The sequence below is a fragment of the Pelophylax lessonae genome (genome assembly GCF_965119305.1).
Source record: "Pelophylax lessonae genome assembly, chromosome: 9".
Classification (NCBI taxonomy): Eukaryota; Metazoa; Chordata; class Amphibia; order Anura; family Ranidae; genus Pelophylax; species Pelophylax lessonae.
Window position 1 is genome coordinate 213,719,062 of NC_138776.1, and position 15,799 is coordinate 213,734,860.

General features: G+C 46.2%; 1 protein-coding gene across 1 annotated transcript in view; it reads right to left on the reverse strand.

Moving 5' to 3' along the window:
* The window catches only part of OGDHL (oxoglutarate dehydrogenase L), a 302,089-nt gene that overhangs the window by 96,130 nt on the left and 190,160 nt on the right, over nucleotides 1-15,799 (reverse strand). Inside the window, exon 15 of the mRNA XM_082267472.1 lies at nucleotides 2,334-2,484. Coding sequence (XP_082123598.1) covers nucleotides 2,334-2,484 — 151 coding nt within the window. The remainder of the gene's footprint in view (nucleotides 1-2,333; nucleotides 2,485-15,799) is intronic.

A 15,799-nucleotide genomic window follows, 5' to 3' on the forward strand; every position in this document is an offset into this window, starting at 1 on the left:
CTGCTATGTGTGGATGGATGGCACCCCCCAGAGGATCTTCTTACATCTTTGATTTGATACAGCTTATTTATCCTGGCTTCTAGTGAGTTGCTACAACTTATGCCTTTGTTTTAAAATAAATATTGTCTGCACTTAGAGCGCTTTTCTCTCTCTTTTTGTCGTTCACTTCAGAATTCCTCTTTTCTGTGGAGAGCAGCTCAGTGCCTTTGGACATTTTAATCCAGGACTGTTCATTCATGAACTTCTTGGTACCTTTTCTTATTTATGTATATGATTTTCTTATTTGCCCTTGTCTTGTGATAGTTCCCATCCCCCATTTCCCTCTCCCCATTTTAATTGCTCTATTCACCCTTTATATGCTGGTGGTTTTTAGCGCTCTAATATTGTTTTTTTGTTTAAGAGTTACTAGCCACGAGTTGTCCCACCCAACCCCGCCCTCAAACGCCCTAAAAAATTATCTCATGAAAAGACACATAAACATTAACAACAACTTTATCAGTGCCCATCACTGCAGCCTCATCTGTGCCCATCAATGCAGCCTATCAGTGCCCATTAGTGCAGCATCCTCAGTGCAGCTTATCGGTGCAGCTTATTAGCATCTATGAGTGCCGCCCTATCAGTGCTGCCTCACCAGTGCCCATCAATGTAGCCTCACCGGTGCCCATCAATGTAGCCTCACCGGTGCCCATCAATGTAGCCTCACCGGTGCCCATCAATGCAGCCTCACCGGTGTCCCATCAATGCAGCCTTACCGGTGTCCATCAATGCAGCCTCACCAGTGTCCATCAATGCAGCCTCACCAGTGCCCATCAATGCAGCCTCACCAATGCCCATCAATGCAGCCTCACAAGTGCCCATCAATGCAGCCTCACAAGTGCCCATCAATACAGCCTCATCAGTGTCCATCAATGCAACCTCACAAGTGCCTACCAATGCAGCTTCACAAGTTCCCATCAATGCAGCCTTACCAGTGCCCATCAGCGCAGCCTACCAGTGCCCATCAGCGCAGCCTCATCAGTGTCCATCAGTGCAGCCTCATCAGTGCCCATCAATGCAGCCTCACCAGTGCCCATCAAAGCAGGCTTACCAGTGCCCATCAAAGCAGGCTTACCAGTGCCAATCAATGCAGCCTCATTAGTGCCCATCAATGCAGCTTGATCAGTACCTATAAATTCAGCCTGATCAGTGCCCATCAATGCAGCCTCACCAGTGCCCATCAGCGCTGCCTACCAGTGCCTGTCAATGCAGCCTCACTAGTGCCCATCAATGCAGCCTTACCAATGCCCTTGGATAAGAGAGAGGAGAGCCGGTCAGATCATCACACAGAGCGAGGATCTCCTGCTTTGACACAAATTACACAATTGCCCAGTGGCCGCAGTCCTGCTTCCTAAACTGGCTCCTATGATAGACGTCACATGTCCCCCTCCAAGCAAGCCCCCCACTCGTTCTCACGTTTTTTCCACTCACCAATTGCGAGCAGGCAAGTGGAAATTTTGAGGGCTGCTCTCATCAATAATAAAAATGTGATGGTATTGATGCATGAACACTCCTTCCACCAGCCTGAAATAGACAATGGCGGCGAGCTGCGATTTTTTTTTTTGCGGGACTGCGACATTGTGGCGGACAGATTGGACCCTTGACTGACATTTTTGACACTTTTGGGGGTACCAGTGACATTACTACAGTAATCAGTGCTATACATATGCACTGTTACTGTAAAAATGACACTGGCAGGGAAGGGGTTAACTTTATTGGAGAAGGAGGGGTTAAGTGTGTCCCTAGGGGCGTGATTCTTACTGTGCAGGGATGTGGCTTTTCATGTAACAGCAGAGATCTACGATTCTACATAGCAGGACCGTATGATCTCTGCTGTTACACAGGGGAGAATGACAGGCGGCTTTGTTTACATTAGCCGCCTGCCTTTCTCCCTCTGTAACGGACGATCGCGAGTGACCGGTGGACATCGGGTCTGCCGGTCACTCACGCGGAGGTGTCCGTGAACGAGCGGGGGCGGGAGCGCGCCTCCGGTGGCACGCGCTCGCCCCCTATTGGCTCACAGGCGAGTGTTGTACCCATACGTCACTTTGCCTGCACAGGGCTGACCACCGCAGTATATGTACTTGTGGCGGTCAGCAAGCGGTTAAAACGTACTTATCTGCGGAGTATAAAATCACCAAGAATATACATTTTAAGTGCAGAATACTACCAATGCATTAGTAGTGAGAACAAACATGCACCTTTAATCATTGCTATACCATGCCTTCATTGTGTAATTACATACTTTGTGTCCAATACGTTTTTGCTAGGTGTTTGACATTTCAAAGAAAACATACCTAAAGGTCCCCCTCTCAACATCCTGGCCACTTAGTCTGACATGTATCCCTTCTTTCAACAATGACCCGAATGCCATGTACTCAGCCAATGCCCAGTCTACCAGGCGATTTCTTGTCATTTCTAATCTACTTTTCAAGATTCTTGAGAGACCTAAAAAAAGAAAAATTGAATTACTGACAACACAAATTACTGCCCGTTTTAATGTCAGTTGTAAGACACCAAATTTAATTTGGCCGAAATATATTCAATGTTCTTAGCATTTGCCTTTAGTACAATAAGGAATGCAGGATTATCAGGCATATTACTATTGACAACAAGGCAGGGAGGGAGTGTGTGAAATATCTTCATCTCTGATAAGTTTAAAACAATCCATCAAAGTACTGTGTCATGTTGTACTAGAGCATTCATCCTGATTGCAAGAAACACCATACATATTGCCTGTGTTGCCATCTAGAGTCCTTGAGAGACCAGACACAAGTTACAATATAACTTGCCACTGTGCAAATAGCAAACACGGACTGAGACAGGCTATAGAGCCTACAATAGAATTAAGAAAAAAATGGGATTTTTGACTTACCGTAAAATCCATTTATCTGAAGTTTATTGGCAGACAGCTCATGACTCTTCTTAACCACTGGGTTATACTGGCCCCTAAAGGAGTAGGACACTAGGCAGAAAAAAGCTTGACTATGCCTATGGGCAGTCCCAGGGGGGTATACACCCACACTCAGCTATAGGCATTCAGTTTTTTTACAAGCAGTGTCAGAGAAAAGCCAACTCCACAGAGGGGTGGGTGCTGTGTCCGTCAATGACCATCAGAGAAATAGATTTTACGGTAAGTCAAAAATACCATTTTCTCTTTCGTTCATTGATGGACCCAGCTTCTGATTCTTCTTTACCATTGGGACGTCCCAAAGCAGTATTAAACACGAACGGTAGGAAAACAGCAGAAAAAAATTCCCAAGGCCAACCATAGCCAACCAGGTAACATGGAGCACAACCAAAATAACTGGAGCTCACATGAAAAAACAATACACCATCAAAGAGGACCAGGTCCTCTAAAAAGCAGCCTGCAAAAACTTGCGGCCAAAAGAAGCATCAGCAGATGCCAAAACATCCACTTTATAAAACTTTGTAAAAGTGTGCACAGACGACCAGATGGCCGCCTTGCAAACCTGCATCACTGATGCCTGATGACGGAAGGCCCAGGAGGCACTAAGTGTCCCAGTAGAGTGTGCCTTAACAGGGAAAAGAGGAACCTGACCCCTAATTGAATAGGCCTGAATCACTGTCTGCCTGATCCATCTGGAAATGGTCACAGCAGAAATGACCAACACTTTTCGAGGTCTGAGTCTGACTACCTAAAAGACTCCGTAGCTGCCAGGTACACCCTGATTGCCCGAACCACATCCAGAGAATGCAGAGCAATTTCCTTAGGATGTTTAGGCCTGGGACATAGGGAAGGCAACACAATGTCTTCATGCAAATAGAAATCAGAGACGACCTTTGGAAGGAACAATGGACAGGGACAAAGAACCACATTAGCTCTGTAAACCAACAGGTAAGGTGAATGACAAGACAACGCCGCCAGCTCCGACACCCTGCATGGAGAAGTAAGAGCCACCAAAAAGGCCACCTTCTGGGACAACATAAGTAGGGGGAATCTTCCGATATTTGTGAAGGGAGATTTCTGGATAACTGACAACACAAATTTGAGGACCCATGGCGGTAATGGAGACTGCACTAGAGGAACCAAGTATCAAGCTCCCTGGATAAAGGTATGCACCAAGGAAAGTGTGGCCAATGGTCGTTGAAAGAAAACAGCCAAGGCTGAAACGTGGCCCTTGATGGTACTCAAGGCCAGACACTGCACAACCCCCCCTGTTGGAGGAAAGCAAAGATCCAAGCCGATGAAAAGGAGCGAGGGGGAACACCAAAAGACTCACACCATGCAACGTATGTCTTCTAAATACGATGGAACATCTTCCTAGAGGTAGATTTTCGAACCTTTAACAGTGTACCGTAACAGTACACTGTTAAAGTGTAACAGTGTACTGCGACCGACTGACCGCTCTGCGACTGACTGACCGCTCTGCGACTGACTGCTCTGCGACTGACTGCTCTGCGACCGACTGACCGCTCTGTGACCGCTCTGCGACCGACTGACCGCTCTGCGACCGACTGACTGCTCTGCGACCGACTGACCGCTCTGTGACCGACTGACCGCTCTGCGACCGACTGACCGCTCTGCGACCGACTGACCGCTCTGTGACTGACTAACCGCTCTGCGACCGACTGACCGCTCTGCGACCGACTGACCGCTCTGCGACCGACTGACTGCTCTGCGACCGACTGACCGCTCTGTGACCGACTGACCGCTCTGCGACCGACTGACCGCTCTGCGACTGTCTGACTGTGCTCTGCGACTGACTGACAGTGTTCTGTGACCAACCGACTGGTGAAGATCTTTGGACGGGCGAGTATCCTTGCGACTGGTGAGTATCTTTGCGACTGGTGAGTATCTTTGCGACTGGTGAGTATCTCTGCGACTGGTGAGTATCTCTGCGACTGGTGAGTATCTTGCGACTGGGAGTAACTTGCCATTGGTGAGTATCTTGCGTCTAGTGAGTATCTTGCGACTGGTGAGCATCTTTGCGTCTGAGGTATCTTTGCGACTGGTAAGTAAGTGAGTGTTGTGCAACTGAGTGTCAAGTGAGTGAAGCGGAGTACCAGAGGGTGAGTAGGTAGAGTTAGGAAGCCAGGAAATAGCCACATAGGATAGACTTAAATTACTGAATCCCCATTAGATTAGATAGTAGGTACAATGCCCGGCGGGTGTGGAGATGCCACTCGGTGTACATCTTGTGATATGTATGCGTTCCTCGGTCATGCGATCGAGGGCAAATACAAATGCGCAAAATGTAAGCACGTTGCTTCCCTGGAAGCTCAGGTCCTGAATCTAGGGAAGCAGCTGGCAACACTGACACGAATGTCCATACCGGAGGAGAGCCAGGATCGTACCAGTCAGGTGCAGGCAGGGGTCTGCACAGAGGTGGGCGGAGTATCGGAGGTGCAGGCATCAGAGCAGAGCAGAGGGGTGACAGTTAGGAGGGGTAGAAGGGAACAAGGCAAGGAGGCTGATCCTGGGCTGGAGCACCCCAACAGATACGCCCCGTTGTGTGATGTTGGGGAAACCAGTCAGGGACCAGCATTGCTGGAGCAGAGTGACGCCCCTAGCTGCCAGGGGAAAAACTCCTCCAGTGAGGCCGGGAGAAAGGGAAAGGAAAGACAGGTGCTGGTGGTAGGGGACTCAATTATTAGAAGGACAGATAGTGTAATCTGTGACAAAGACCGTGTGTGCCGAACAGTCTGTTTGCCGGGCGCTCGGGTTCGGCACATTGCGGATCGGGTTGACAGATTATTGGGTGGGGCTGGGGAAGACCCAGCTGTCATGGTACACGTGGGTACCAATGACATAGGCAGAGGAAGATGGAGAGTCCTAAACGATTTCAGGGACTTAGGCGCTAAGTTGAGAAGGACCTCCAAGGTAGTATTTTCCGAAATACTACCTGTACCTTGAGCTACACCAGAGAGGCAGCGGGAGATTAGGGAAGTTAACGAGTGGCTGAGGAGCTGGTGTAGTAAGGAGGGTTTCGGGTTCCTGGAGAACTGGGCCGACTTCTCAGTCGGCCACCGGCTCTTTGGTAGGGACGGATTGCACCTAAATGGGGTGGGTGCAGCCGTACTGGGTGAGAGGATGGCCAAAAAGTTAGAGGGGCTTTTAAACTAGGGAATGGGGGGGAGGGTACAGATGTAGAATTAGCCAGCGGTAAGCAAGTTTCAGAGGGCAGAAATGGGGGCATTAGTGGTAGAGTGTTCGGAGCTCCTATACCCAGGGTGGGTATGGGGAAAAATCAAGAGAGTAGCCTAAAAACATTAAATGAGGATATATGTAAGCGGTCAAAATTAAGAGGTTTGTATACCAATGCCAGAAGCCTGGCCAACAAGATGGGAGAGCTGGAGCTGCTGATGTTTGAGGAGGACTTAGATTTTGTGGGGATAACTGAGACTTGGTTTGAAAGCTCTCATGATTGGATGGCGACCATTCAGGGGTATTCCCTTTATCGCAGAGATAGAGAAGGTAAAAAAGGGGGAGGGGTATGTTTGTATATTAAGAACAGTATACAGGTAAATATGAGGGATGATATTAATAATGGAGCTAAGGACGAGGCAGAATCCCTATGGGTAGAGCTTCAAAGGGAAGGCACGGTGGGGAAGGTAATATCGGGCGTATGCTATAGGCCCCCCAACCTGAGGGAGGAGGGGGAGGCGGACCTCATGTTACAGATAGGATTGGCAGCAAGGACGGGAAACGTCATTATAATGGGGGACTTTAATTATCCAGATATAGACTGGGCAGAAGGAACCGCACACTCAGCCAAGGCTAGGCAGTTCCTAAATGTTTTGCAGGACAATTTCATGGGTCAGATGGTGAATGCACCGACGAGGAAAGATGCGGTACTTGACCTACTGATTACTAACAATTCAGACCTGATCACGGATATAGAAATACGGGACAACTTAGGAAACAGTGACCATAGGTCAATAAGTTTCAGTATTAATTACAGTTATAGGAAGCAGAGGGGTAATATAAGGACGCTGAATTTCAAAAGAGCCAATTTCCCAAAACTTCGCTCGCTGCTAGAAAATATCAATTGGGATAGAACCCTGGGAACAAAGAACACGGAGGAAAAATGGGAGTGCTTCAAGAGCATACTTAACAAGGGGATTGACCAGTGCATTCCAAAGGGAAATAAATTTAAAAGAGCAAAATTAAACCCTGGGTGGCTAAACTCCAACATAAAGATGCATATTAGTGCTAAAGAAAAGGCCTTCAAAAAATACAAGACTGAGGGGTCATTGGCAGCATTTAATCATTACAAAGAGTGTAATAAGAAATGTAAAGGCGAAATCAGGGCGGCTAAAATAGAACACGAGAGACATATAGCGGAGGAGAGCAAAAAGAACCCAAAGAAATTCTTTAAGTATATAAACAGTAAGAAAGCGAGGCCAGAACACATTGGCCCCATAAAAGATGACAAAGGTAATATGGCCACTGAGGACAAAGAAAAGGCGGAAGTGTTAAATCATTTCTTCTCTTCAGTCTTCACAAAAGAATCGGGGGGCTACACAAACCTAGCTTGTAAGGCCGAACTAAACAACACACCTCAGGAAGTGCCGCCATGGCTAACAGAAGATAGACTTAGAACTAAACTAGAGAAACTTAACATAAATAAATCCCCTGGACCGGATGGCTTGCACCCGAGGGTTCTTAAAGAGCTCAGCCAGGTGATTGCCAGACCCTTATTCTTGATCTTTAAAGATAGTTTACAGACGGGTATGGTGCCAGCTGATTGGAAAAAAGCCAACGTGGTACCAATATTTATAAAGGGGCCGAGGTGTATCCCGGGGAACTATAGGCCGGTCAGCCTAACATCTGTAGTCTGCTGATTTTGGAGGGGATGTTAAGGGACCATATACAAGACTTTAGTAATGAAAACTGTATTATTAGTAGCAATCAGCATGGATTTATGAAAAATCGTTCTTGCCAAACCAATCTATTAACCTTCTACGATGAAGTGAGCTGCCACCTAGATAAAGGTAAGCCGGTGGATGTGGTGTATCTGGACTTTGCAAAGGCCTTTGACACCGTTCCCCACAAACGCTTACTGTACAAACTAAGGAAGGTAGGTATGGACCGTAAGGTGAGTACCTGGATAGAGAACTGGCTCCAGGGGAGAGTTCAGAGGGTGGTGATTAATGGGGAGTACTCGGATTGGGCGGGTGTGGAAAGTGGGGTCCCCCAGGGTTCGGTCCTGGGACCAATCCTGTTTAATTTATTCATAAATGATCTAGAGGAGGGGATATCTAGTACAATCTCGGTATTTGCAGATGATACTAAACTAGGCATGCCAATATCTTCTATGCAGGATGTGGAAACCTTGCAAGCAGACCTGAACAAAATAACGGGGTGGGCAACTACATGGAAGATGAGGTTTAATGTTGAAAAATGTAAAGTAATGCACTTGGGGGCCAAAAACCGGAAAGCAAGCTACTCACTAGGGGGGAACCTCTGGGTGAGTCTAAGATGGAAAAGGACCTGGGGGTACTGGTAGACAACAGGCTTGGCAGTGGCATGCAATGCCAACCCGCTGCAAGTAAAGCCAACAGAATACTGGGATGTATAAAAAAGGGGATTCACTCCAGAAATAAAGAGATTATTCTTCCACTCTACAAGACTCTGGTCCGGCCACATCTGGTATATTCTGTCCAGTTCTGGGCACCGGTCCTCAGGAAGGATGTGCTGGAACTGGAGAAAGTCCAGAGAAGGGCAACAAAAATAATTAGGGGAATGGAGGACATCAGCTATGAGGAAAGGCTACAAGCACTGAACCTATTCTCTCTGGAGAAGAGACGATTGAGGGGGGATATGATATCAATGTACAAATACTGTAATGGCGACCCGGGCATAAGGAACAAACTATTCAGAGTAAGGGAATATAATAAGACACGTGGCCACTCACTAAAACTAGAGGAAAGGCGGTTTAACCTTAAAATGCGTAAGGGGTTCTTCACTGTAAGAGCGGTAAGGATGTGGAATTCTCTTCCACAAGCAATCGTATCAGCAGGGAGCATTGATAGTTTCAAAAAACTGTTAGATGGTCACCTTAGAGACCACAACATACAGGGGTATACAATGTACGGTTAAAAGCAAACACACACACATCATAGGTTGAACTGGATGGACTGTTGTCTTTTTTCAACCTCACTAACTATGTAACTATGTAGGAATCACGGATTCAGACAAACCTCTATCCTTCAGCACCTGGCTTTCAAAAGCCAAGCCGTTAAAACCAGCGACTGTGAAGCAGGATGGAAAATTGGGCATTGAGACAGCAGATCTTCCCTGAGAGGAAGTCTCCAAGGAGCATTGGCGACCAGCCATACCAGATCTGCGTACCAAAACTGGCAAGGGCAGTCTGGAGCCACCAGAAAGACCAGAATCCTTTGCTGCCATGATCTTTCACAAGAGTCTTGGCAGAAGTTTGAGAGGGGGAAAGGCATAAATCAGACGATACTGACACCAAGGAGCCACTAATGCATTTTCGGCATCAGCCAGAGGACCCTAAGGCCATGCCACAAACCTCTGTACCTTCCATGGAATGTGTACAGCAGAGAGGGCTGGAATGATCATTCTGCCCACCTTAGAATGTCCGATTAAATTCGTACCGGACACCCCTGAAGACGAATTGTCCAATGATCCAGACAAAGTCTGATTGCTCAAAGTTCCAGTACATTGATCGGCAGTCTGGACTCTTCCCGAGTCCAGACCCCCTGAGCACAAGCTGTGCCAAGGACGCCTCCCTACCCGGACAGGCTGGCATCCGTGATGGCGGGTACAGGGGGAGAAGGATTTCCCTGTCGAAGTGCTGGAGAACAAAGCCACCTCTAGAGACTGGATTTTTGTCACATTTCACCAGAATCTCTTTTTACAGAGATCTTGTGTGGTACTGTGCAAACGGAACCGCCTTGAAGGTAGAAACCATCAGGCCCAGCACCCGTATGCAAGCCCGGAGGGATGACCACCTGCTGGACAACAGAAGCTAAAATGCCTCCTACAATTTCTGGAGTTTTTCCAGAGGAAGCAACACTCTGGTTGAGGCCGAATCCACCCAGATAGTGCAGTTTTGTGGACGGAACCAGAGCAGACTTCTGAAGGTTTAGACTCCAAATGAACTTCCTCAGAGATCACAGAGTAATCTCTAAGGTGTCCATCAGAGCAGTCGGAGACTCTGCTCGCAAAAGAAGATCATCCAGGTTCCCCAGTACCATGATCCCCCATTAACACAACAATGCTAGCATCAGGGCCAACACTTTGTGAAGACCCGAGGAGCAGAGGCGAGACCAAAGGTAAATGCCACAAACTGATAATGCTCCTCGCCCACGGCAAAGCGTAGGAAACACTGGTGACTGGCACATATTGGAATATGAAGGTAGGCGTCCTTGATGTCGATAGAAGTGAGAAAATCCCCAAGATGTAGGGACGCCACTACCGTGCGAATGGACTCCATTTGGAACTTCTGTACCCGCACAAAGCAGTTTAGCGCCTCGAGGTCCAGAATTGGACGTACCTTGCCTTCCTCCCAGGGAACTGTAAACAGGTTTGAGTAAAACCCCTAAAAAAACATTCTGAAGCCGGAACCGGGACAATCACCCCATGAAGTAACAAGTCTTGCACTACCCCAAAGTGACTTCATAAGCAATCTGGGGACAAGTGCAGGTTGGAAGGGAAGAACCTTTCTGGAGGAAAAGACTGGATCTCGATCTTGTAGCTGGACTGAATGACTTAGTGGGCCCACTTTACCTGTACCAGACAGGGCCACGGATCCAGAAATCAGCAAAGACGTCCCCCTACCCCAGATACGGGTGAGGGCACTCCTTCATGCAGAGGGAGCTTAGCCCGCAGGCCTGGCCAGATTAGGTGCTCTTGGAACCCCTGGGGGAGGCCCAGAAGGACTTTTATCCCTTGAGGGATAACAAAAAAACTCTTATGAGCCGAGAAGGATTGCCCACGTCTATGACAGGGCTCCTTGTCCTCGGTAGCCTGCGGATGAAGAGTATTCTTCACCCCCTGTGAGACCCCTAATGATGTCACCCAAGGAAGCTCCAAACAGGCGATCCCCCACAAAGGGGAGATCAGATTAGGCCTCTTAGAAGTCTGGTCCGCAGACCAGCATTGTCAGCCACATAAGACGCTGAAAGACCACTGCTGATTCAAAGGAGCCGCATCCAAAGAGGCATAACAGATGACCACTGAAGTTTTAGAGGGCTGGGGGGGGGGGGGGGAGAGGAGGAGAACTGTTGGTGGGGACCACTTCCACCCAAAAAACCCCCAGGGATAGAGGGGAGACAGCTACTTTCCATACCAGGTACAGGGTGGGCACCGCTTCTGACAGACCACCGCTCCATCGAAATGTGGGTGGTTGTCGGCCAGGAGGAACACTGTGACTCCAGCCGGGGCTAGGTTGTATGCGCCCTCGTGAGACGTTTAACTCACGCTCACTGGCCAGACTGGGGGGACCCTCTAGATCTAGATTATCCAGTCCATCGCCCAGTCCGGAAGTTGATAGAAGATTCTCTCACAGGAACAAAATAACAAAGATAGGAAAATATCCATTTAAAAGGGAAAAAAAAATGCCAGGACCAGAGATCCCAGTTAGGAACAAGGTCCTGAAACGGTGTTTGGTGCCTCAAACCAAAAATTGGTGGGACTTTATGGGCTAGTCAAATAATAGTAGAGTATGTAAAAAATATATCACAATTTATTACAATGTTCATAATACATATGATAGGTAGAAATTGAGTGCCAATGGGTTATAGACCCATGTGTATGGTGAAAAATAAGATAGAAAGAGTGACAATGTGAATGGTGACATAGATATAAATCTCTGTCTGTTCTGGCTCATGTAAGAGACTCTGGAACGTGTTGAGAGGAAGTATATCTCTAATTTCCAACGCGTTTCGGCATTCTAAAATACGTTGCCTTTATCAAGGAAATGGGTGGGTCACCATATTTGTGACATTAGCGTCTGATCCCGGACCTTGTTATCTGCTCTCCCAAAATATTTCACACAGGATTTGGAGGAATCACTGTCTAATTGGAATCGTTGCTCTTGTTTATGGGGAGGAGTCCCTTCGGATATGAGGTTAGGTGTTGCTGGTTTTGTGGCCAGTAGAGGGAGCTCCGGTCTTGTATCCCGGTTGTTTCCAGTTTGGGGAGGAAGTAGGTGGTTTGGTGTCCTGGAGAGGCGAGTCCTGGGCGTCCGGTACATTCCCTCCAGCTGAGGGTGACCCACCCATTTCCTTGATAAAGGCAACGTATTTTAGAATGCCGAAACGCGTTGGAAATTAGAGATATACTTCCTCTCAACACGTTCCAGAGTCTCTTACATGAGCCAGAACAGACAGAGATTTATATCTATGTCACCATTCACATTGTCACTCTTTCTATCTTATTTTTCACCATACACATGGGTCTATAACCCATTGGCACTCAATTTCTACCTATCATATGTATTATGAACATTGTAATAAATTGTGATATATTTTTTACATACTCTACTATTATTTGACTAGCCCATAAAGTCCCACCAATTTTTGGTTTGAGGCACCAAACACCGTTTCAGATTATATATCGGGATGTTGGCTATACTCACTATCAAGGGCAACTAGGGATCTAACACACAAGGAACAAGGTCCTTACTCCTGACTAGGCAGAAAAAAAAGAGTGCCTATAGCTGAGTTTGGGTGTATACCGCCTGGGACTGCCCATGGGCGTAGTCAAGCTTTTTCCTGCCTAGTCTCCTACTCCTGTAGGGGGCAGTATAACCCAATGGTTAAGAAGAATCAGGAGCTGTGTCCGTCAATGAACAAAAGAGGAAAAAAGCATTGTACACTTCTCATAACTGTATAGATAGGTGGTCTTTGCCATTCCTTATTATAATTTGTACTAAAAAGCAAAAACAAAAAAGCAAATGTAAAAACTAAAAGAGCAGCAGCTGCTTAACTGCTAACTGGATAAATAATTGCATGGTCAAAATTTGTACAGAAAAACTGAAGAAACAGATTTTACTTTGATCTTATATACAGTGCCTAAAAAAAGTATTAATACCCCTTGAAATTTCCACATTTTGTCATGTTACAACCAAAAACGTAAATGTATTTAATTGGGATTTTATGTGATAGACCAACACAAAGTGGCACATAATTGTGAAGTGGAAAGAAAATGATAAATGGTTTTCAAAATATTTTACAAATAAATATCTGAAAAGCGTGGAATGCATCTGTATTCAGCCCCCTTTACTCTAATACCACTTTCTAATATCTAGGGGAACCAATTGTCTTCAGAAGTCACCTAATTAGTAAATAGAGTCCAACTGTGTGTACGTTAATCTCAGTATAAATACAGCTGTTCTGTGAAGCCCTCAGAGGATTGTTAGAGAACCTTAGTGAACAAAGAAGCATAATCAGTGATCAGTGCTAAAAAATATGCACAGTCTCTGTACTAATGACACTGGCTGGGAAGGGGTTACAATCAGGGGCAATCAGAGGGTTAACGGTGTGCCTAGCCTGTGTTTCTGTGTACTATGTGAGGTGTTTTCACTAGGGGGGAGACATGGATCCTTGTCCCTGCTTTGCAGGAAAACAGGATCCATGCTTTCCGTACTGAGAGAACTGCTATCTGCCTTGTTTACATAGGCAGACCACTGTTCTCCCTCAGTACTGAAGGCTCGGCGGGTGCTGGCGGACATCAAGTCTGCAGTACCCGCTGAACAGCTCCCACTGTGTATAATCACAGCGGGAGTGGGCCCGGCGGCGACCCGCATGCGCACCTAAGAAACAGAAGTGCAGGATCAAGTACTAGGTATGTGATCCTGTGCAGCAGAACCACTTTGCCACTGTATATGTATGTTATAAGGTCGGCAAGTGGTTAAAGTGGTTGTAAACCCCAGACATGAAATGTGAGCAAAGCATAGCCCTCTATAGTGTGTACTTGTCTCAATCCAGGGCACTAGGTGTCATTTCTGTCTGCTGCTTTGTTCCTATGCTATCAGCATGTATCACTTCTGACATGTTTTACTGACAGCAAGAGAAAAATGTTGACAGAGGAGGGAGCTCCAGCTGACAGCCTAGGCTCTGTTCCTGTGTGCTGTGTAAAGGAGGGTGTCTCTCTTCCCTCCAATCAGCTCTCAGTGCTCTCCTCACTGATGTAACTTCAGCTCGCCTCCCTCTGCTTTTCAGAGCTGAGAGATCCTGGGAACATTTTGCACTCTGAATGGATATAGGGGGCAGATTGCTGTAGATGAACAGGTACAACTTATGTATGAGGATTTGTTTAATCTCTGTGTATCACCTGAGACCAGTCACTTCACTAGGTATATGGAAGGGTTTACAATCACTTTGTTGTAGATTCAGACGTTTTGTTATTCTGAAGCAATAGCTGTCTGTGTCCATGTGCAAAGTGAATGTGAATGGGAGTGATTTAATAATTGTCAATCAGCTACTGCACTTACAGGGTTTTGATGAGGATTTAATGAGGAAAGTGGCAGGGTCTGCATTCTTTTAGACATCATTTTCCCTTTGGGAGCATCTCACCAAAAGACTGGATATTACATCCTCATAAAATCCCTTTCTCTGAGTTCATTGACTGACACAGTCAAATGTAAAGTTATGCACTTGGGGGTTAAGAATATGCATGCATTATACATACTAGGTGGAGTAGAACTGGAGGAATCCATAGCGGAGGAGGATCTGGGTGTTCTGGTAGATGATAGGCAAGCCATGCCAAGCTGCGGTTTCCAAAGCAAGCAAAGTCCATTCTTGTATTAAAAGAGGCATGGACTCCAGAGAGCGAGATATCATTTTGCCCCTGTACAAATCATTAGTAAGACTTCATCTGGAATATGCGGTTCAGTTTTGGGCCCCAGTTGTTAAAAAGGATATCGGGGAACTGGAGAAAGTGCAGAGAAGGGCAGCCAAACTGATAACTGATAGGCATGGAGGAGCTCAGCTATGAGAAAAGATTAGAAGAACTGAATTTATTCTCTCTTGAGAAGAGGAGATTAAGGGGGGATATGATCAACATGTATAAATATATAAGGTGTCCATATAGTGAACTTGGTGTTGCGTTTTTCACTTTAAGATCAACACAGAGGACAAGGGGGCACTCTTTACGTCTAGAGGAAAACAGATTTTGTTTTCAAATACGGAAAGGTTTCTTCACTGTAAGAGCTGTGAAATTGTGGAATAGACTCCCTCCAGAGGTGGTTCTGGCTAGCTCACTAGATTGCTTTATAAAAGACCTGGATTCTTTCCTGGGTGTACTTAATATAACGATAAAATTATATATATAATGATTCAGGGAATATTCGATTGCCTCTCGTGGATCAGGAAGGATTTTTTTTCCCCTGCTGTAGCAAATTGGATCATGTTTTGCTGGGGGTTTTTTTTGCCTTCCTCTGGATCAACTTAGGGTATAGTATTGTGTATATGGGATTGTATGGTTGGGTTTTCAATACGGTTTGTTTTTTTGTTGTTTTTTTGTTGGTTAAACCAGATGGACTTGTGTCTTTTTTCAACCTGACTAACTATGTAACACAGCATCTTCTATTCTTGATCATAGGGTTATAGTGTCACCTACAGGAATAAGACACTAGGCAGAAAAAGAAACTCAGCACCACCTCTGCATAAGCAATCCAATTAGTCACAAGCAGTGTCAGAAGAAAAAGATTCCAGAGAGAGGAGGGTGAGGGTGTTGTGTCCATCAATGAACTCAGAGAAAGGGAATTTTATGGTAAAAAAAAAAAAAAAAAAATCACGTTTTCATTTACGTTCATTGACGGAC